This window comes from Oncorhynchus nerka, linkage group LG2, assembly GCF_034236695.1.
Source record: "Oncorhynchus nerka isolate Pitt River linkage group LG2, Oner_Uvic_2.0, whole genome shotgun sequence".
In the NCBI taxonomy this organism is placed as follows: domain Eukaryota; kingdom Metazoa; phylum Chordata; class Actinopteri; order Salmoniformes; family Salmonidae; genus Oncorhynchus; species Oncorhynchus nerka.
In genome coordinates this window covers 26,184,864-26,207,586 of record NC_088397.1, presented here as the reverse complement: position 1 = coordinate 26,207,586, position 22,723 = coordinate 26,184,864, and the positions used below count along the sequence as shown (strand labels likewise).

The 22,723-nt window shown below is 43.9% G+C and overlaps 1 protein-coding gene across 1 annotated transcript in view; it reads left to right on the top strand.

Moving 5' to 3' along the window:
* The window catches only part of LOC115133065 (gamma-aminobutyric acid receptor subunit beta-3-like), a 62,693-nt gene extending 44,927 nt beyond the window's left edge, over window positions 1–17,766 (top strand). The window contains exons 5-10 of the mRNA XM_029665925.2: window positions 3,257–3,477; window positions 5,423–5,505; window positions 6,533–6,670; window positions 9,524–9,676; window positions 13,538–13,785; window positions 14,467–17,766. Coding sequence (XP_029521785.1) covers window positions 3,257–3,477; window positions 5,423–5,505; window positions 6,533–6,670; window positions 9,524–9,676; window positions 13,538–13,785; window positions 14,467–14,823 — 1,200 coding nt within the window. The 3' untranslated portion in view covers window positions 14,824–17,766. The remainder of the gene's footprint in view (window positions 1–3,256; window positions 3,478–5,422; window positions 5,506–6,532; window positions 6,671–9,523; window positions 9,677–13,537; window positions 13,786–14,466) is intronic.
* The last annotated feature ends 4,957 nt before the right edge of the window (window positions 17,767–22,723 follow it).

The window sequence follows — 22,723 nt, the reverse complement described above, 5'->3', positions numbered from 1 at the left end:
TCAGGAACTATGTGCAACCAGATGTCGAAGGGCACCATTATCACCATAACCCCTATGAATATTGGCAGGTCTACTAGGGGTTGTGAGGCAATTGGTCTCCTGAAGTTACGGCCGTAATTCCCAGAGTGCTGTAGGAGAGTTATAAGAGGTGTAATGGGGTTATGCTTAAATGCTGACCCCCACTTCATCATTTGTGATTGCTATCGGACATGATTCTATCGATCCATGAAGCCAGCTCTCTGCAGTAGCATGATCCCGCTACAAAGTCTATATAGCGAGTGTGAGCGTGTGTGTGTGTGAGCGTGTGTGTGTGTGTGCGTGTGCGTGCGCGAGTGCCTCCTTTTGTGCGTGGCAAAGCTGAAGATGTGTGCCCACATTTCCGGTGCAATGCTTTGGCCCAGCATCATATAATGTTATTTGTGTCGGTGTACACAGGCAGCTATTTATCCCTTCAGTCTTCTGTGTAATTCTTGGTCGATTCCTGCCCCTGGGGAATCACTTGTAAAATCCTGTATGAATCCTTTTATCACAGTTTTAATTTATCTATCAAACCCCACTAATGCACGTACAGAGAGATTCATTGTTATCGCAGCCAAAGCTCTGTGTGTTTAGAAGCCATTATTATCCATTACATCTCTATATACGGCTCTGGGTCTCCCCTCTCATCGCGTATGTAAGATCATTTCTGGGGTAATCAGCTCCTACCACTAAAGGCCCTTAGAGTAGATCAGAGACCATGCGTGCTATTTTTAATATGCTGTTGAGGTTCACCACAGAAGTGGGGAGAGAGGGTGATTACCCGCAGTGAAAAATGGGCTTCCAAAGAAGAAATCTCTTGGGGAAGCCTGTGGAATTGCTTTGAAAATTACCGACTGCGTCAAATGATTCTTTACTGAGTTTGGATTGACAATAATGTATAACCCAATTAGCGAGATTGATTTGTTTTTATAACTGTGTTTGCAATTTGAGGGTCACTGTTAGTGTAGTTTATCGCTGTTTGGCTTAGTATGTTGTTATTGATGGCTACTAAGACGTTAGCTGACTATTGTAACTGCACTATGAATATCTCCTGTTTTAACATTTTATTTAACTAGGCAAGTCAATTAAGAACAAAATCTTACTTACAATGACAGCCTAGGAACAGTGGGTTAACTGCCTTGTTCAGGGGCAGAACAACAGACCTTGTCAGCTCGGGGATTCGATCAAGCAACCTTTTTTGTTACTGGCTCAACACTCTAACCACTAGGCTACCTGATTTGCATCAATCTGTTTGATAATATATAGCTACGCACCTTATAGAGGTTGTGTTTGTGCCTACAGTACATGATGGCATGTGGGCACCACATGCAAATAAGCCTTACATAGCTACTCACAATGTCAGTTTGAATTGTATTGGCTAATGACCTTGGGGTCTACGCATAACTTCATCTTTCTACGAATGCGTGATGTCACAAGGTACACGGATTTACGGCAAGGGGTGAGATCAAAGTATTACGGACGTTGTTGGTGGGATAGGGCCCGGTTCATAAAGAGTGGTTTTGTGTGAAAGCATGATCGTGATAAGCTAGTTTGATAATGAGGAGCATCTGTTGGAGACAGGGAGCAGATGCAATGACAAATGAGAATAGTAGGCTACTGCGTCGGTCAGTGTACAGGGGATCATCACACACTGTAGGTTGATTTAAATGACCCCACCAAACAAGAGCAGGTTCAACTCCCTCAAAGTCTGCGTCCCAAATGGCACCCTATTCCCTATGCAGTGCACTACTTTTGCCCAGGGTCCACTGTGTAAGGGTGCCATTTGGGACGCGCCCAGTATCATCAGTAACATTAGGTCACTAAATGAATTACAGAAGGACAACAAAAAAAACTCTCTCTTGGAGAATGTAGTAGCAGTAAAATTGCAGTAATATGGATGACCATGACTGACCATTCCTTACAGGGTGCGTTATTGAATTAAAATAAATCAAAGGCTATACACAAGCATACACACACACACACACACACACACACACACACACACACACACACACACACACACACACACACACACACACACACACACACACAGAGCTAAACACTGCGCATTAAACATGCAAAGAGCCTTCCCCTCAGTCCTTCCAGGTTGATACCAGGTTGATTCCTCCTTCGAGGAGATCACCACAATCGCCACTGTAGCATGACAGCATCAGTGTGATAAACTGTCTGATTCAGAGTCAGACTTCACAAGGGGAGCAACTACTCCTTTATTTGAAATGCTCTGTGATTGTCCCTGTGCAAGATTTATAAGAATTCCAAGGCAGCTGCGGCATTGAATGCAGGACCCGTCTACAGTGGTTATTTAAATCATTTATGCTCTTTCATGTAAAGACTTATCTAAAACTATATCCCTGACTGGTTCACACTTCTCACCCCTGGCACACTCCCATCTTGAAATATCTGAAATAATCTCCGGGGACATCATTGAACAGTTGGTTGGAGGTGTACGGAGTCATACATTTAGTGTACATTTTGTATCTCTTTATCCTAAAAACTGATCAAATGGAGGGAGTAAGTGCCCCCTCACTTTCAATTGGCATGATGTCTTGCCTCTGGCTCTCCTCCATAGCAAGCTGCAAAGACTGAGTAGGCTGCACTGAAATATTGGACCCAATACTACACAATGTAATTGGCTTTAGTCAGAGACCATGTGGTTGGCTCCACTCATAACAGTGCTGCTGGCGTAGAGAGAGAAACACATTGCTGTCGGGTATTTTGGAGTGTGTGGCGGAGCCACTTGGACAGACTCCTGGTACAGCCTGGCCCTGCCTACAGTATGGGTGTTGTGTAATCGCCATTAGGACTGTGGCTGAATCACACAGCCATGCCACACTGTTCCTCCTGCTACCTGGTGGGAAGCCTTCTACTGCGGCGGCCATTTTGACACAGAGGGTCGGTATTGAGGAGAAGTGGAGTGGGTTGAGTGGGTCTGAGGGGAAATTTGGAAAATCAGTTTGGTTGGCAGGAGGATGTGTCAGAGTAGCACACTGTGTGCCATCACGTTGCAACCTTTCCCCTCACCATTCAGACAGCTTGTGACTGTAAACTCCACATCTCTCCTCCCAAAATAGGCTTATCCACAATCATTCTCAGAACTATGGGGTGCAGACTCAAGAAACACACACATACACACACACATGCACTGTATGTCAATAAAAAATAAGGAAGTGTATATACTACAGTATACTAACATCACCATATGTTAATCTCCTTCCAGGACTACACTTTAACCATGTACTTCCAGCAGTACTGGAGGGACAAGAGGCTGGCGTACTTAGGGATCCCACTGAACCTCACCCTGGATAACCGGGTAGCAGATTCACTCTGGGTCCCTGACACCTACTTCCTGAATGACAAGAAGTCCTTCGTCCACGGTGTGACGGTCAAGAACCGCATGATCCGCCTCCACCCGGATGGAACAGTGCTCTACGGCCTGAGGTGGGTTCCAAAGCAGTGGAACCAATGGGTTCTAGATTAATGCATCCAAGACTGATTCATTTGAAGGGATATCACAATATTTGATTATTTTATAGTAATAAATGCTGTGTGGTATGTATGAGCTGCTAGGTTTTAAATGTGTTTTTAAAGAAGTGGGACATTCCCACTCCTCTCTTTCTTTCTGTTTATTGGATAGCATAGATGGAGAGGAATAATAGAGGAGAGAGACCAAAAATAGCAGTGGACCAGATTCTCAACCATGCTGCAGTGATCTTTGTGTTCCGGAGGCAGTGGCTTAGACCACTGGTCCACCTCTAGGCCACCAGCTGCTATGTTTTTGGCTTGTAAATATAATCCCTTCCTATAGGCTCAATTTCGACATATTGGTACAGTAGCGTGTACAATGTCAAGCTTTGTTGAAATGTGTATTTTTAAAACATATGGTAAGATCAGAAGAAAACAACATACAAAAAAGAAAATGTATAGATGATGATGCAGGCTCAGCTGTTGCTTTGTTATGATTGCCTGTTTCAATATCCATAGCCATTGGTCTTTGTTGTTTGACAAGTCCTGAATTGTTCATCAGGATAATAAATATGTATAATGCATGGTTTTCTTCCAAATTGAGCCATCCAGCATGGAAATTCAATGATTTTTGCATATTACTCACTCGCACTGGACTAGTTTTGAATTATACGTAGTTGGATTCAATACAATGCATTGATTCTGTTCTTTTAACATCCTGTAAATCTGTTTCATGTACCCCCTCTAAAGAACGTGTGCGCGTGTGTGTGCGCGTGTGTGTGTGTGTTTGTGTGCGCGTGTGTGTGTGTGTGTGTGTGTGTGTGTGTGTGTGTGTGTGTGTGCGCGTGTGTGTGTGTTTGTGTGCGCGCGTGTGTGTGTGTGTGTGTGTGTGTGTGTGTGTGTGTGTGTGTGTGTGTGTGTGTGTGTGTGCGTGTGTGTGCGTGTGCGCTCGCTTGCACGTGTGTAGGTGGAATCATCCATCTTGTCTAATAGCTTCTGACAAACACACTCGTCTGGATGTAATGCATTTCTGAGATGACAGTATAGCTATGTGACCTGGCATTCTTATCCATAAAGACATATATGATGTATATGTTTTAGATGGTGGAGCTTAAACTGTCTAGTGGTTACAGCTTCACTAATGGAGTCCAGGAATTCAGCAACTTGTGCAAACTTGATTAGATTCTGACTTCTTCAAGCCAAGGGTACGTGGGGAAGATCAATCGTTGTTGTACCGAAAATATTCAACCTCACGATCTGACCAAAAGGACAAAACCCCTAGGGTTCATAGCTATACCATTTAGCAGACACTTTCATACAAAGCAACTTACAGTCACGAGTGCGTATATTTTACGTATATGGGTGGGCCTGGGAACAAACCCATTATCCCGGCACTGCAACACCCTGCTCTACCAACTGAGCCATACAGGACCACAGTCCACTCGTCATTATCCCAACTCAATCAATCACTCACCCTGAAACCCACGGTCCAACTGTAAGTGATAATGTATGGAATGGAATCCCAGAGTAGGATCTCCAGACATTACTATGTTGAATGTTCAGATGTTACATTACCTGTCCAGTAAAGTAACCGAGACGTGAGTGTACTGTAATGATGAGTTCTGGTTCTGAAGGCTTATTTCGTCATATCTGGTCCACCTGGCTGAACCTGATACCAACTGAAACACTAAGAGAGATAACCTTTCTCTCTGTGGAGTTGACTGTGGTTGTTCAGGAGATCATAACGTGATGGGTGAATAACATCATACTGTAATTATATGGTTTCATGCACAGGTGAGAAGATTAGGTGGATCCACAGCAGACAGTATGGCTGGAGAACGTGTGTGTGGGCTCCGGTAAAGCTTAAGTTAACGTGATCCTCTTTCCCCCTTGTGTGTGTGTGTGTGTGTGTTGACCTCAGGATCACAACGACGGCAGCCTGTATGATGGACCTGAGGAGGTACCCTCTGGACGAGCAGAACTGCACTCTGGAGATCGAGAGCTGTGAGTGACCTCAATACCATCAACCTCTGAAATGACTATTTCTCTATTAGATTTCAGTATTTCAATATTTTACTATATAAAATAAAATGATGTGTATACCATTTTACTACTTCAGTATAAATAATATTTTAGTAAAAGATATATAACTACAATGGAGATTACGGTGAGACTGGATGTTAAATGTCCAATGCAGCCGTTTTTATCTCAATATCAAATCACTTCTGGGTAACAATTAAGCACCTTAATAAGCATCTTATTTTCAGTTCAAATGTTAAACGAGAAACAAAAATGGACTCTTTGGGAGTGGTCGGAATGGGGAGGGGAAAACGGAAAACTAGCTGTTATTGGCAGAGATGTTTGGAACTCTCTTTCTTTATTCGTCTATTATACTAATTTACCACATGGTTATGTCACCAGGAAGGCCAAAACTCCATCCCACCAAAACACGCTGAAATTTCAAGTGGTCTTTTCATAGCTCTTACTCTAAAAGGGCATTATCATAATTGTCACAATTTCACAGTATTATTGCAACCTCTGAGTGTGGAAATATACACTGAGTACACCAAACATTAGGAACACCTTCCTAATATTGAGTTGCAAGGACTCTACAAGGCATCGAAAGCGTTCCACAGGGATGCTGGCCTATGTTTTTAACTACATTGCTCATTCACCCTCTGAATTCACCCTCAAGGCTTAAAAATCCTTCTTTAACCTGTCTCCTCCCCTTCATCTACACTGATTGAAATGGATTTTAACAAGTGTTAGAGTTGCGTCAATGACATCAACAAGGGATCCTAGCTTTCACCTGGATTCACCTGGTCAGTCTATGTCATAGAAAGAGCAGGTGTTCTTAATGTTTTGTATACTTGTATACAGAACACAGAAAATTCATGTTTTTAATTGCCCTGGGGCTTTTTAGTGGTTCAATTGAGAGAGTGGAGTTTTAATGATCTGTGACTGAGTTTCTTCACATGGTATCCAACTCCAGGAGGTTCATTCTAACCCTGTCTTTCTTTCTGTGGTTCAGATGGATACACGACAGATGACATTGAGTTCTACTGGAAGGGAGGAGACAATGCGGTGACAGGGGTGACACGCATTGAGCTGCCACAGTTCTCCATAGTGGACTACAAGCTGGTGTCCAGAAATGTTGTCTTTTCCACAGGTAAAAAACACATTCTCAGAAAATACACAGCCCGACCATGTTATTTTCCATCTAGCTTTTTACCCAACCAGTGCTCCACTATGAAACTCTTCACTGCTACTTCAGTTTTCTAGTGGCTGTATCTTCCAGTTCGGAAGAAATGTTATCGGTATTCATTGACACCGTTTGGTGCGTGGGTGCGTGCATGTTCGTGTATGTCAGGGAGTGAGAGTTTGTATGTAAGTGCACTTGCTTGTATGGGAGAATTCCTCGTCTACCTTTATTTGAGAACCCGATGGCAGCCATTACATTTGAGCGTCCAGTGTGGCCCCTCTATATTCTTTCCTCTCTCCCTGGCTCCTCTGTGGCCCCCTGTCTCCCTTCTCCCTGGCTCCTCAGTGTGGGCCCCCCTCTTCCCTCTCCCTGGGTCCTTGGTGTGACCCCCTGTCTCCCTTCTCCCTGGAGGGCCCCCTCTCTACTCTCTCCCTGGCTCCTCTGAGGACCCCTGTCTCCCTTCTCCCTGGCTCCTCAGTGTGCCCCCCCCTCTTCCCTCTCCCTGGGTCCTTGGTGTGACCCCCTGTCTCCCTTCTCCCTGGAGGGCCCCCTCTCTACTCTCTCCCTGGCTCCTCTGTGGCCCCCTGTCTCCCTTCTCCCTGGCTCCTCAGTGTGGGCCCCCCCTCTTCCCTCTCCCTGGGTCCTTGGTGTGACCCTCTGTCTCCCTTCTCCCTGGAGGGCCCCCTCTCTACTCTCTCCCTGGCTCCTCTGAGGACCCCTGCATCATACTTCAAAGGCCTGTCTCCCTCCCCGAGCTTGGCTAAAGACCAACTTTCCTCCATGTGCTACTGTTGCTGGCTTCACTCACAGAGACTCACACAGGAGCAGTGAAGGATGGTAGGATGGCAATTACCCAGCTGTTTTCTTCAGCTCTTTAAAAGAGAGAAGCCATGGAGAAGCAGCCTGGGAAACAGGGCATCAGAAATTCACGTGGAAAATAAGGCCAAGAGCATCAATTATTCCCCTCCAAGCTCACAAGGAAACATTGCCATAAGGATTTTAAGTTTTAATGTCATGTACACGAGTAGAGTGAAGTGCCTTTCTTGAACCCAACAATGCAGTAATCAATCAACAATGTAGTGCTAAAAATAACATGAGGTAGAACAAAAACACACAGGAAACAGAAATAAGAAGTACACAAGAAAGTAAGTAAGCATACTATATACAGGGTTAGTCAGTTCCAGTACCATATTTCCAATGTGCAGTGATACTGTAGCGGTAGAGGTAGATATGTGTAGAGGTAAGGTGACTAGGCATATATGATAAACAGAGTAGTAGCAGCGTATATGATGATTGTATGTGAGTGGGTGTGCGGGTGTGTAGTCAGTATAAATGTATGTGCATAATATTATGTGTGTGTGAGCAAATTATGAATTGAGTGTTTGTGTGTTGGAGTGTCTGTGTGCGTGAGTGTGCAGGGCCCTGTGAGTGTGCATAGAGAAAGTACAATGTAAATAAATGAAATACAAAGGTCAACTCCGATTGGTTGTTTCAGATTGTTTTCCCATGCTCCCCCCCCCCCCGCCCCCCCTCTCACTTTAGTAGTGGATAAAAGGGATCTGTGTTGAACTGGTGAACGTTGTCAGAACGTTGTCAGAACGTTGTCGGACATCGCACCCTTGCATTACGAGAGTTTTCGCGGTCGTGGTCGTCAAGGGTGTTGTCATGGTTACCGTATCACCATCATCGCCATCCTCCTATTCCTTCCTCTCCTCCTTCTCATCCCCCTCTTCCTCCTCCTCATAACATATGGTGTACTCTCCCACTCGCTGACGTACGTCCAGAGACACAGCTAGTGTGAACGCTTAGTTGCACACCTACATCCTCTGTATCACCAATCTTCTTTCAACACCTACTTTCGCCTCCCACTATCTCTTGCATAATGTTACCTTTCTTAAAGGGACAGTTCCCTCCCTTGACGAATGTACCACATCTCACGTATACAGTACACGGACAGCAATCCGTGGATCCAGATAGTTTGTGATTCGAGAGTTTGATTGTTGTTTTTTTTCGAATGTTTGTGTGCAAATCCCTGGGAGTGGTATGATCCGTGTTAGCGTGACTCAAACCCCGTGCTTAAATAAATAGCCACGGTAATGTGTAGTATTGGAGGAAAGTTTTTAGGTCAACTTTTCTTAGTAGCAGTGAAAGGACTTCTTCCTATCGCTTAGAGGTGTACAACTGACACCCTTGAGTTCTGCATTCCTTCTGGTACTCGTTTTGTCCTTGGCGCTTAATGGATCAATAAGTGTCATTGATTGGCTGAGGAGTCCACACACTTGGATACCCAGATGTTAATTTGTCTCTGATTAACAAGGCAAGGCATGGACGAAAACCAGCAGACGCTATGACCCTTGAGGACCAGAGTCATGCATCACTGGTGTAATGCTATACAGAGAGGAATGTGCAACTCAAATGGACATTTACGATGACAGATATGTGATAAAGTGTGTTTTTCATAAACCAGGTCAGAGAAGAAATACATACATTACCAAATGCCTAACATATCAAGCTCCAAGACTTTTATACATGCATAAATTCTGAAATAGTTTAAAATAAATAATATATGGCGATTGAAAGTGCAACATTTTCTATCATCACAGTTAGTATTGAAATATTTTATTATTTGCCTCGCATTCAGCCACCGTGTGTCAAATTGTTGTGAAGTATGGTTCAAGGATGCTTGTTTCCATAGTGATAAATCCAACCCATGCTGCCATTGCCATAGAAACAAAAACAAAAACACGAGGTGTTCCAGTATGCTCCTCGAACCAAGAAGTCGTTCATTCTGTTCAACCGCTCAACATCCTGTTTTCATAGGTGCCTACCCACGACTGTCTTTGAGCTTCAAGCTAAAGAGGAACATCGGCTACTTTATCCTGCAGACCTACATGCCCTCCATCCTGATCACCATCTTGTCCTGGGTCTCCTTCTGGATCAATTACGATGCCTCGGCTGCAAGAGTGGCATTAGGTTGGTGTACAGCCCCATATGTTACACATTGTACAATATTAACAAGCCTCTGAATCCCGTTTCCCTATCATGTGTGACTGATCACAACATCCCACTAATTGTACAGTCTTAGAAAAAAAGGTGCTGTCTAGAACTCAAAAGGGTTATTCGGCTGTCCCCATAGGAGAATCCTTTGAATAACCCTTTTTGGTTCCAGGTAGAACCCTTTCCACAGGTGCTTCTACATGGAACCCAAAAGGGTTCTGCCCGGAACCAAAAAGGGTTCTCCGAAGGGGACAGGCGAAGAACCCTTTTGGAACACTTTTGTAGGGTCACACATACGGTCTAGTCCGTGAGATAATTATATTCTAATTCTATTTTGATGGTCTACTCTGTATTACTGAGTGGACAGATTCCCCTGCACTCTCTCATGAACATAAAGCAGAGAATTGGGAGGTCTTTGCAAAGGCCTGCAATATCCGGTGGCTTGCTAATAAGGAGTCCACCAGAGAAAAACATTAACTCCCTCAGTGATGGATCGTTATGGGATTTCCGTTGCCACCCAGAAGGGTGCTTTGTGGAGGCTGCATCCCGGTAAGAGCAGCAATCAAGATATCAATGCAGTGGGGAAACAATTGAATTGTTTGAAGGTAAAATTGATTAGGGAGCAGTGTTACAGTGAATTCCAAATACAGACGACCCACTTGGCCCTAATCTTGTTCCAGCACATTTTCTTCACTCTCTCGTGGTGTACCTTTACTCAATAACTCTGAGCAAAAAGAAATAAAACTCCCCATTGAGTTACAGTACGTACATTTTAGCAGACTCTCTTATCCAGAGCAATCCTTTTTTTCATATTGGGTCCCACGTAGGAATTGAACCCACAACTCTGACCATGCTCTACCAACTGAGCCACGCAGGACCTACAGCGCAGTCAGTGCAGCTCACCACCTCCATGCATTCAGTGATATACAGGATGTGTGGTGCGAGTAAAGCAGGGTACAATAACCTGGACCTGTACGTGCAGTGTTCAGCAATGTAACACTCCGAATGCTTGTTCAAAGCACCAGTGCTGTTCCATGTCCTCTAGAGTTGCTAAGGCTGATGTGATCATACTTCCTCACTTTTAGACTAGAGTATCTTCTGACACTTGAGTGTGGACCAAATCTCATTTTCTTGATAACCTCGCACCCAATTTCAGAGAACAGACGATAGGAATAAGGTATCGATAATGCCGTTAGCAAGCAGAGTGCTACAGGATCTGAAGTCATTTGCACGATGCTTTAGTGGCTCCTTCATGATGATTATGCAGCAGAAATTGAGTAGGGAGGCTGTCTGAAACATATAATTAGAGAGACATTAAAGGGGCAGTCTGGGATTGGTGGATCCATTTTTTAAACTTTTAAATGAATGATATATACTGTATATACAGTGGGGGGGGGGGGGGGGGGGGGGAGTATTTAGTCAGCCACCAATTGTGCAAGTTCTCCCACTTAAAAAGATGAGAGAGGCCTGTAATTTTCATCATAGGTACACTTCATCTATGACAGACCAACTTAGAAAAAAAAAATCCAGAAAATCACATTGTAGGATTTTTAATGAATTTATTTGCAAATTATGGTGGAAAATAAGTATTTGGTCACCTACAAACAAGCAAGATTTCTCACAGACCTGTAACTTCTTATTTAAGAGGCTCCTCTGCCCTCCACTCATTACCTGTATTAATGGCACCTGTTTGAACTTGTTATCAGTATAAAAGACACCTGTCCACAACTTCAAACAGTCACACTCCAAACTCCACTATGGCCAAGACCAAAGAGCTGTCAAGAAACAAAATTGTAGACCTGCACCAGGCTGGGAAGACTGAATCTGCAATAGGTAAGCAGCTTGGTTTGAAGAAATCAACTGTGGGAGCAATTATTATACATCTAGTTTATTGTTCAGTAGCAGACCAGTATGTTAGCAGATGTGGAGTACTTACCACTTTTCACTTTTGGGAGGTACTATTTAAATGCATAATACCTACACACCTGACATTTTTCCTTTGAAAGTGGCTAGAGAGAGAGAGAGAGAGAGAGAGAGAGACAGAGACAGAGACAGAGACAGAGACAGAGACAGAGACAGAGACAGAGACAGAGAGAGGCTGATAGAGGCAGTGAGAGTGAGAGAAGCTCCATAAAAATATATTTATCCCCAGAGAGTCCGGTCTCCTGATGAAAAAGGAGGGAGGCCCACGGGCACATGGCCCTGTGATTAAATTGTCAGGTCGGTGGGTGCAGTGAAGGACAGAGAGTAATAGAACCACAGAGGGAACACCGATAAAGTAGATGGCTGCCGTTCAGCAAAACCCCAGAGATCGCTGCAATGAATAAAAGCAAAAGGGGGAGAACGCTGCTGTTCCTCAGAGCGAGAAAAACACACGCACGCACGCACACACACACACACACACACACACACACACACACACACACACTGACACAGCAAACTGGTAATAATTAAAACTGTCCCCTTTAATGTACCAATAAATCAAGGAAAGGGCCAGATTGATCCTACACTCTAACTACCTCCAGTGTTGCTTGATGACAGTACTAGCTACTGGTGCACATGGTTTATATTTCTTGTAAAGGAAAATACATTTCTGCATGGACAACAGATTAAGCATGTGCAAAGAAAGCATTGTCTCCATAAAGAGACCTTTCTTTAGGACATAACGTATAGTATATTTAACATGAGACATTCAATTCAACTTCTTCCACTGTTAAAATGTCACTCACAGCTGGAGGCTGAATGTACACAATTATTCAATGAGTTGTTTGGGGTTGGTGGTGTCCGAGGGGCAAGTAGAGGACACATTTTTGAATTTCTACCAGGGGAAGTTATTTTGGCTCAGAGCACAACAAGACTAGCCAAGTCCCATTCGTTATATACTGTAGCCAACTCTTCTACCATTGTCACACCATGCGTGTTTTGGAGGAGGATTTAATTGGCCAAAGCACAAACAGACTGGAGCACCAAGCTACAACGAGGCAATCCAAAATTCTATCAAATAATTTTCTGCTCTGTCCTGGGAGGTGGTTTGGCCAGAACGTAATTACAAATATTTAGTAGACTGAAAATTGACCACAAGAATCCCAAACAGGCCTCCCGGGTGGCGCAGTGGTTAAGGGCGCTGTACTGCAGCGCCAGCTGTGCCATCAGAGTCCCTGGGTTCGCGCCCAGGCCCTGTCGTAACCGGCCGCGACCGGGAGGTCCGTGGGGCGACGCACAATTGGCCTAGCATCGTCCGGGTTAGGGAGGGCTTGGTCGGTAGGGATGTCCTTGTCTCATCGCGCACCAGCGACTCCTGTGGCGGGCCGGGCGCAGTGCGTGCTAACCAAGGTTGCACGGTGTACCCTCCGACACATTGGTGCGGCTGGCTTCCGGGTTGGATGCGCGCTGTGTTAAGAAGCAGTACGGCTGGTTGGGTTGTGTATCGGATGACGCATGACTTTCAACCTTCGTCTCTCCCGAGCCCGTACGGGAGTTGTAGCGATGAGACAAGATAGTAGCTACTACAACAATTGGATACCATGAAATTGGGGAGAAAAAAAGGGGTAAAATTCAAAAAATAAAAAAAATAAAAAGAATCCCAAACAGACATAATGTTTGACCAAAACGTGCCCACGTTTAATGGAGAGACACGTGATCATATTCAAATGTAAGCATGGTTTTAAATGAATATGTTTTAGTTCCCATACTTGGGAACATATTTATTTCATTAAAATCACTGATTTCCTGGCTTTTTTACAGTCTTTATGTCCAACAATGAAAGTTTGAAATATTCTCAGAAAACTTGTGGGGCCAGTTGGGGAACCCTGCCTTAATCTGTCTGTTGTAATCCAGGGATCACCACTGTGCTCACCATGACCACCATCAACACCCATCTGAGAGAGACGCTCCCCAAGATCCCCTACGTCAAGGCCATCGACATGTACCTGATGGGCTGCTTCGTCATGGTCTTCCTGGCCCTGCTGGAGTACGCCTTCGTCAACTACATCTTCTTCGGCCGGGGACCACAAATGCAGAAGAAGCTGGCAGAGAAAGCCGAGAGGGCCAACAATGAGAGGGCGGCCAAATACGACACCAATCGGGTAAGTCTTCATGAAGATCTCTGTCGAGATGCTCTAACTTCTTCAAAGTTCTTCCAAGTTGTCGGGCGTTATCTTTGCGGTCCGCACACTCTTACGACGGCAGATCAGAAACTCTATAAATATGGTGTTGTGTTTCTTGTGGTTAGTCTCCTCAGGAAGGAGGTAAAACGTCATCTCTTAAGCTGACTAAGCAGCCTAATAGAGCAAAAACTCTCCGTGTTTCACAGTCGGTGAGTCTTGACCAGCAGACATGTATTTTTCACTATCTGTCTGACTTGTCCGTCACCATTGACTGACATTACATGTTTCATGTCCGCATGAGAATTTAATGAGTCTGTACGTGTCGCTTGTTACCCAAGTTGTCATTGTCCTTCGTTCAACTTCTGGTTTGACGTTTGCACGTCCAATGCAAGTCTGCAAGCCCGCTAATGTCTATGTTCCATAGTGTCGCTACAAAAAAAGATATTGTGCTGTGTTGTCCATTCGAACGTTCATTCAAAGTGCCTTGTTCTCATTCCTGCATAGTCTCATATCTTGAATCTCCAATGTCTGTCATTAGTCTAAATGGGTTTATCGTGGACATAGTTCCGGTTCTCATCTCACCCTTGAACCCGTCCAGAGCAGGACCATCATGTTGTCGTTGCTCCAGATAATACATCAATCCTCTACTTCCGTCTCCAGGCGGAGTCCCACGGTAATATCCTGCTGACCACCCTGGAGATCCACAACGAGGTGGCAGGAAATGAGGTCACCACCAGCCTGGCGGACAGCAGGAACTCCTCCGTCATGGGATTTGACAACACCAGCACAGGTACCGGCGTCCAGTGCAGGAAGGCGAGCCGGTCCTCGGGTCCTCGCCACAGCCTCGACAGGCACGCCCAGCTCAAGAGGCACAAACTGCGGCGGCGCTCGTCGCAGCTCAAAATCAAAATCCCTGACCTGACGGACGTAAACGCCATCGACAGGTGGTCGCGGATTATCTTCCCCTCCGTTTTCTCCCTCTTTAATCTAATCTACTGGATGTATTATGTCAACTGATTGACTGACTTTAGGGTTAGGTGGTGTTAAGAGTATTTTTTTTTTCCTTCGTCATTGTTTTGTCTTTTTTACGCGACAGGAAATGTTTTGCTATCGAAAAACAAAGGACTGCCTCTATATGGCACAGACAAAATGCTTTGACTTCTTTGTTAAAGTTTTTATATTTGCAGTCATACTCAAATTATGGATTGCGGTGGATTGCTAATTCTGAAAATGTTGTACAGAACTATGTGGATAAATACCCATACCGTAGGACTGGTACTGTATATTTCCCAGTATTCTTGCCCCTCTGTAGTTTGATAATGGAGATCTTTATACCCAATTCAATATGTGCAATTTGCAAGAAAGAGAAGGTAATTCTTACATTGTTTTGTTTTTTAAACAAACCCAAATAAAATAAAAATGTTATGTAATGTATTATGCATATACACAATGAATTGTAATGAATACTTTATAATTATTTACATATTATTTGTCATTTATGCGAATCAATGCAAAAAATATATACTCATGTTTTGTGATGCTTTATCACGTATATATTTTTGTCTTGGTCAGATAATATAATTTTTAAGTGCACATACAGTATTTGCAAATTTTACAGTGAAGTGGTCCTGTTAATGTATGTCTATGTACAGTGTATTATTATTATTATTAATAGTAGTATTGCTATTATTATTATTATTACCATTATTACATACTGAACTATACCATTTTAACATAGGTGCAAATTAATGTCTACTGTTGAGGGTTTAATATCTCAGGTTCTGCATTTTGCTAATTGGCAACCATTACGTTTTCAAAATCCTGTCAAACAGTCTTGAAATTGGAATATTGATTGGGAATCTAAACATACCCACCACTGCACTCAATGAATCTGTTACGGTTCACATCTTTTCTACCTGATATTGTGAATGCATGACAGGATTTCACTCAGTAAATTGACGACATTTCTTTAAATCAGCTCCATCTTCGATAGCTGTCGAACTCTCCTGCCAACGGCCTAGTGCTATGTACTGTATCACGTCTTTGTGAAATGTTCTGATATTTTTGTAAGGTGTAACGTTGACTAAAGCTACAGTATATTAACGCCCTCTCTTGCGCGCTAGCATTGTAGAAAATAGATTCCCTCGGTTCACAGCATTCCATGGAAGTGGCAGGGTTGAGGGTTTGTTTGGTTTTTAGCATTTGACTGATCTTTACTGCTGAAATGACCTCCAACTGTAAATATAATGTATATAACAGATTTGACGTAAGTGTGCATTTTTTATCATTATTTGGGGTTGTCTAATTAGTTGTCTGTTTTTATAAGACAATGTGAAATACCGATGACATTTCTGTCCTCTTTAAATGCTTGAAAATCTATTGAATGAACATGTGGGGTTGATCATATTTTTGGGGGGATTCCTTTCTTCAGGTTTAGAAGCGATGAGACTATCTGTCAAATGCACAGGCAATATAAATAATAGAACGAAACACATTGTAAATCAAGGGCATTGCGAACCACTGATATACACAGTACATCATCCATTTCTATATTTCTATCATCTACTCGGCACAGCTATCATAGAGGCACATACGATGTGTCAGTCTCTCAGTTTTACAACTGATGCATGAATTCTGTTCTACAGGGCAAGGACAACGAGCCATAGTCATTAGATTGTAACCGAACAGCTAACACATCCCATTAGGAAATGTAATCAACGGCATGGGAGTAGCTAACATTTGGTGAAACATTCCCGTTGTTCAAATCATGCTGCTCTGGGCGAGAGAACATGCCTAGATGGCACTGTTTCTTGTTTCTCTATGCATGTTATATTGCATGAGTAATGTCGATTAAAAACAACAACAAAAACACTTAACCCTACCATCTTAAACCTGTATCGCAGGTTCCAAGTACAGTTCCAAGAGATTGTGATAAACTGCCATTCTCTGGTTGGTTACAGAGCAACCAATCATATCCTGGGGTCAATGGCTGGGATTCACAACGACAGTCTTCAAATATATAACACATGTATATACGCATAAAGAATTAATCGCGTGCCCATGTATTTTACCATTACCAACTTGCAGCCAATTGCTTATAGTAGTGACATGTATCTCTGGTATGTAAATATGCTTTGCTACTTGATCATTAAGCTTGTTGTGTGTTTTGGGTTTGAGTGATATAATGGTAATGTGTGTGGTTACACACGCTGGCCTATAACAGTTCCAGACCCCGGGGTTTCCCTTCTCTACTGTGTAGATGAGGCCGTGTTGGCTGGGTCTTGGTGTAAGATGACTAATATCTCTTGGTCTTGGTGTAAGATGAGTTATTTATCTTGTTCTTGGTGCAAGATGAATCAAATATCTTGTTCTTGGTGTAAGATGAGTAATCTTTCCCGAGACGTAAAGACTTGAGTTAGCCCTTCAGAGCTAATGCCTAGTCTTTAGATCAGAGGGCTGAGGGTCTTGTGGCATGCAGGAGACCTGGGTTTGAATCCCAGTCAGTCACATTGGCACCTTCAATCTGACACTGTTTCATGCATTAAGTGCACTCATCTTTGCTGGCTTCTAATGTTGTCTGGCCCATTATGGAATGTCAACATGTTCTGTTCTGCCATAAATGTATATTTAGGTATAGATATCTGTGTTTATGTTTCTCTCCCTTATTTCTTTAGGTTATAAAGTTGCTCTATTAATGAAATAATGTCAAATGTATGACAGTAATATCGGGTTTTGCATCCATTCAAATCCATGTTTTCTGTAACACTTCTGTTATAAACTATAGCAACAGGATGAACAATGGACAGACTTCAAAGACAACATTTCTTGTTCCTAATGCATTTCTGTTGAATGATTGAATCTAGACAAAGTCCAATAGTTTATGTTTTATATGTCAGGTGAAGATAACCAGTATTCCTGGATTACCAGTATTCCTGGATTGTGATTAAAACTGTATTTATCAATGAATATGTGTGTGTGTGTGTGTGTGTGTGTTGCATGTTCTGATATGCCTTCCGTGACTGTAAATACACAAAATAGGTGTTCATAGCCATGTACACTGAACGTAAATGCATTTTTATCTCTCACAGTGTACATATTAACTCTTAAGGAAGTGTTTTTTTCATTACTCAAAGGGGTTCATTTAACACTGGATTAGTGGGATTCATGTGTACACTGAAAGTGTTACATTTAACACTGTCCCAGTTTAATTTGCTATGTACAATTATGATCTTCGACGGCAATCATGGACTGTAGGTCTGTGCCTCCTACAAATTGGGTATTCACACTCTAGTACACGTCCCAAAAATGCTTCACACTCTGCCTCTCCACCATCCAGCCATCTAGCTTAATTAAAGCAAGGGCCCTGGGCCGTGACCTACAGTATAAGTCGTCCATTACTCTGAAGTTGGACCCGCCAGACATACGATCATTTTATCTGAGTAAGGAACCATCCATCCACACTTTAGGTCAACCTGCCTGGGGCACAGAACCAACAACACACTTAATCCGCACGGTCCGAGGGATTACACTATGTCATAAAGTGCCCCAAAACACAACCCTTTCTCTTGGAAGTTATGGCATCAATGAATCATGCGACTCCACCTCCTGAATTTATCATACTGTTTATTTTTATTTAACTAGTTAAGTCAGTTAAGAACAAATTCTTATTTACAATGACGGCCTAGGAACAGTGGGTTAACTGCCTTGTTCAGGGGCAGAACGACATGTTTTTTTTTTTTTACCTTGTCAGCTCAGGGATTTGATCTAGCAGCCTTTCGGTTACTGGCCCAACGCTCTAACCACTAGGCTTGCTGCCACCCCTGTTACTAGTAAGGCCAACAGGGTTTTGTATGCCAAAGTGCAGCCTACTCATCGTGGTTGCCGCCAACAAAACAACACATCTAAGGAGACGTTGAGATGTAGCCAATAAAACTCACTTATACACTATAGGCAATATAACATGATGGAGACACAAGTGTTATGACTCTGATTATTACCAGTAACCTTATGGGGCAAGTGGTGTGATTGTGGGGGTCGCCATAGAATACACCTATTTTGTGTAGGAGGTGTGGTTGATAGATTGGTTGTAATAACAGGCTGAGGGAAAATGATTCTGTATTTCCTGGAGGGGATCTCAACCCAGCATTAGAGTGTGCAGCTGCCAGAAAGGTGACAGAGGCAGCTGTGGAATAATTGTCACACCCTGATCTGTTTCACATGTCTTTGTGATTGTCTCCACCCCCCGCCTGGTGTCACCCATCTTCCCCATTATCCCCTGTGTATTTATATCTGTGTTCTCTGTATGTCTGTTGCCAGTTCGTCTTGTTTGTCAAGTCAACCAGTGGTTTTGTCTCAGCTCATCTCTCTTTTTCTCACCTTCCTGGTTTTGACCCTTGCCTGTCCTGACTCTGAGCCCACCTGCCTGACCACTCTGTCTGCCCCTGAGCCTGACTGCCGTCCTGTACCTTTGCCCCACCTCTGGATTATTGACCTCTGCCTACCATGACCCTGAGCCTGCCTGGTACTGTTGCCCCACCTCTGTTTTACTGACCCCTGGCTGCCTTGACCTGTCTATTGCCTGCATCAGTTGGATTATTAAAACATTGGTAATTCGACATTGTCTGCATCTGGGTCTTACCTTCATTCCTGATAATAATGGTGATATTCAGGCTTTGACTGACCAATAGGCACCATTGAACTAATTCTCACTTTTATTACACCAATGTTCAACCTCATTTGATTCATTACTATTATGATTCTACAGATATGAATGCACAAACCCCATGACAAAATACAGCCAATCACAAGCACTCTACGTTGTGATTAAACTTTACGTGGTATCGGTATAAAATACCTAATATGCAGTGGTTTCAAGAGTTAATCATATACAGTATGCAATATTTATCCACCCTAAGGTACCGTGGGGATCTGGCGACTACATATAGGCTGTGGAAATGAATTTCTTTGCAGCCTACCAGTTCTCTGAGGTAAAAAACAATAGTGTATATGAATAATTGCAGGGGAAACTGCTGCGGTAGGCAGTTCAAACCCCAGGCACCCCCAGCTTCAATAGGGTTGCTCATGATAGATTTGTATACTTTCTTACTTAAAACTTGGACTCCATGGATCTCGATCCCAAAGTTGCATTACATAACATACCATTATTAGAATCATCTAAAGATAACAGGACTTGAGCAGGCAGATGTATGGTAATTTGCCCACCCAGTTTGTTTCATGAAATAATTATCAACACATCCAACCCTGGATGATATTCCTGTATTGTTGAAATAAGGCATACGTTCTTTGAGTCACCCATATTTAGTCTAGGATACGGCTACCAAATTCTCCCCATACAGTACACTCGCTCCTCCCTTCTCCCCATACAGTACACACTCTCCTCCTCCCTTCATCCCCATACAGCACACTCTCCACTCCTCCCTTCTCCCCATACAGTACATTCCCTCCTCCCTTCTCCCCATACAGTACACTCTCTCCTCCCGTCTCCCCATACAGTACATTCCCTCCTCCCTTCTCCCCATACAGTACACTCTCTCCTCCCTTGTCCCCATAAAGCACACTCTCTTCTCCTCCCTTCTCCCCATACAGCACACTCTCTTCTCCTTCCTTCTCCTCATACAGTAAACTCTCTCCTCCCTTCTCCCCATACAGTACACTCTCTTCTCCTCCCTTCTCCTCATATAGTACACGTTCTCCTCCCTTCTCCCCATACAGTACACTCGCTCCTCCCTTCTCCCCATACAGTACACTCTCTCCTCCTCCCTTCATCCCCATACAGCACACTCTCCACTCCTCCCTTCTCCCCATACAGTACATTCCCTCCTCCCTTTTCCCCATACAGTACACTCTTTTCCCCTCCCTTCTCCCCACACAGTACACTCCATCCTTCCTTCATTCCCATACAGTACACTCTCTCCTCCCTTCTCCTCATACAGTACACTCTCTCCTCCCTTCTCCGCATACAGTACACTCTCTTCTCGTCCCTTCTCCCCATACAGTACACTCTCTCCTCCCTTCTCCCCATACAGTACACTCCATCCTCCCTTCTCCCCATACAGTACACTCCATCCTTCCTTCTCCCCATACAGTACACTCTCTTCTCCTTCCTTCTACCCATACAGTACACTCTCTCCTCCCTTCTCCCCATACAGTACACTCTCTTCTCCTTCCTTCTACCCATACAGTACACTCTCTTCTCCTTACTTCTCCGCATACAGTATACTCTCTCCTCCCTTCTCCCCATACAGTACACTCTCTCCTCCCTTCTCCCCATACAGTACACTCTCTTCTCCTCCCTTCTCCCAATGCATTACACTGTAGTCTCCTCCCTTCTCCCCATACAGTACACTCTCTTCCTTCCCTTCTCCCCATACAGCACACTCTCACCTCCCTTCTCCCCATACATTACACTCTCTTCCTTCCCGCCGCTCTTCTCTTCCCCCCATACAGTGCACACTCTTCTCTTCCCCCATACAGTGTACGCTCTTCTCTTCCCCCATACAGTGCGCCGTTCTTCTCATCCCCCCATACAGTGTACGTACTTCTCTTCCCCCATACAGTGCACGCTCTTCTCTTCCCCCATACAGTGCGCCGTTCTTCTCTTCCCCCATATAGTGTACGCTCTTCTCTTCCCCCATACAGTGCACGCTCTTCTCTTCCCCCCATACAGTACGCCGCTCTTCTCTTCCCCCATACAGTGCACGCTCTTCTCTTCCCCCATAGTACATGCTCTTCTCTTCCCCCATACAGTGCGCCGCTCTTCTCTTCCCCCATACAGTGTACGCTCTTCTCTTCCCCCATACAGTGCACGCTCTTCTTTTCCCCCATAGTGCATGCTCTTCTCTTCCCCCATACAGTGTACGCTCTTCTCTTCCCCCATACAGTGCACGCTCTTCTTTTTCCCCCATAGTGCATGCTCTTCTCTTCCCCCCCATACAGTGTACGCTCTTCTCTTCCCCCATACAGTGTGCCGTTCTTCTCTTCCCCCATACAGTGCACGCTCTTCTCTTCCCCCATAGTACATGCTCTTCTCTTCCCCCCATACAGTGCACACTCTTCTCTTCACCCCATACAGTGCACGCTCTTCCCTTCACCTCTCTTCTCCTTGTTTCTCTCCAACTTCCATGCTAAAATAAAATTGTATGTCCACTTACGAGAACACTATTAATTTCTGTCTCAACATTTTAATTCCAGATATTTTTCTTGGACTTCACCTCTCTCTGACCTTGTGATACCACCTCAATACTTCGCAAATAACCCCGCCAACACAAGAAGAGCCAACCCAAATTCCATTACCAGCTGGGTTGCTGTTTCCAAAGCCTGCCAAGTGAACTGAACTCAATTACAAACATGTCTTTGGGGCTTGAGGAAATGGTGCAATCCTCTAACAGTATCCCTTGCAAGACTTTGAAACGCCATAGAAGTGTCCTATGTTTGTGTTTAGTCAGCTTACTTTTCCTGACCATTCACAGCCTTTCCTCTTGACCAGAAAACCCTGGTCTAATCCATTGATCTGCGAGATTGACAAAACCTGCTTTATGCTGCATTCTGTTATCTAATTCACAATCTCTCACCAAAGTTTACCTGGCCCTACATCAATCAATGTGACAGTATCCAAGTGCATCAAACACAGATCTTTGTGAAAGCCGGAAGAGTCAAAGCCAGTAGCTTGCAGGGCACCAGATAACAGCAAAGCTGTTTTGAACCACAGGGATCACCATCCAATAAAGCTTGAAAAGCTAAAAGCATGTTGTTGGCCTGGGAGAAGTCCTCATCTGGCAAGACAGTACATGGCTTGTCACCAAGGGAGTATGAACATATTTACGTTGAGAGTATGAGAGGAAGCTGTGTTCGCAGTCCTTGCATTATCACATAAACCCATTATTTGGTGGCAGAAAAC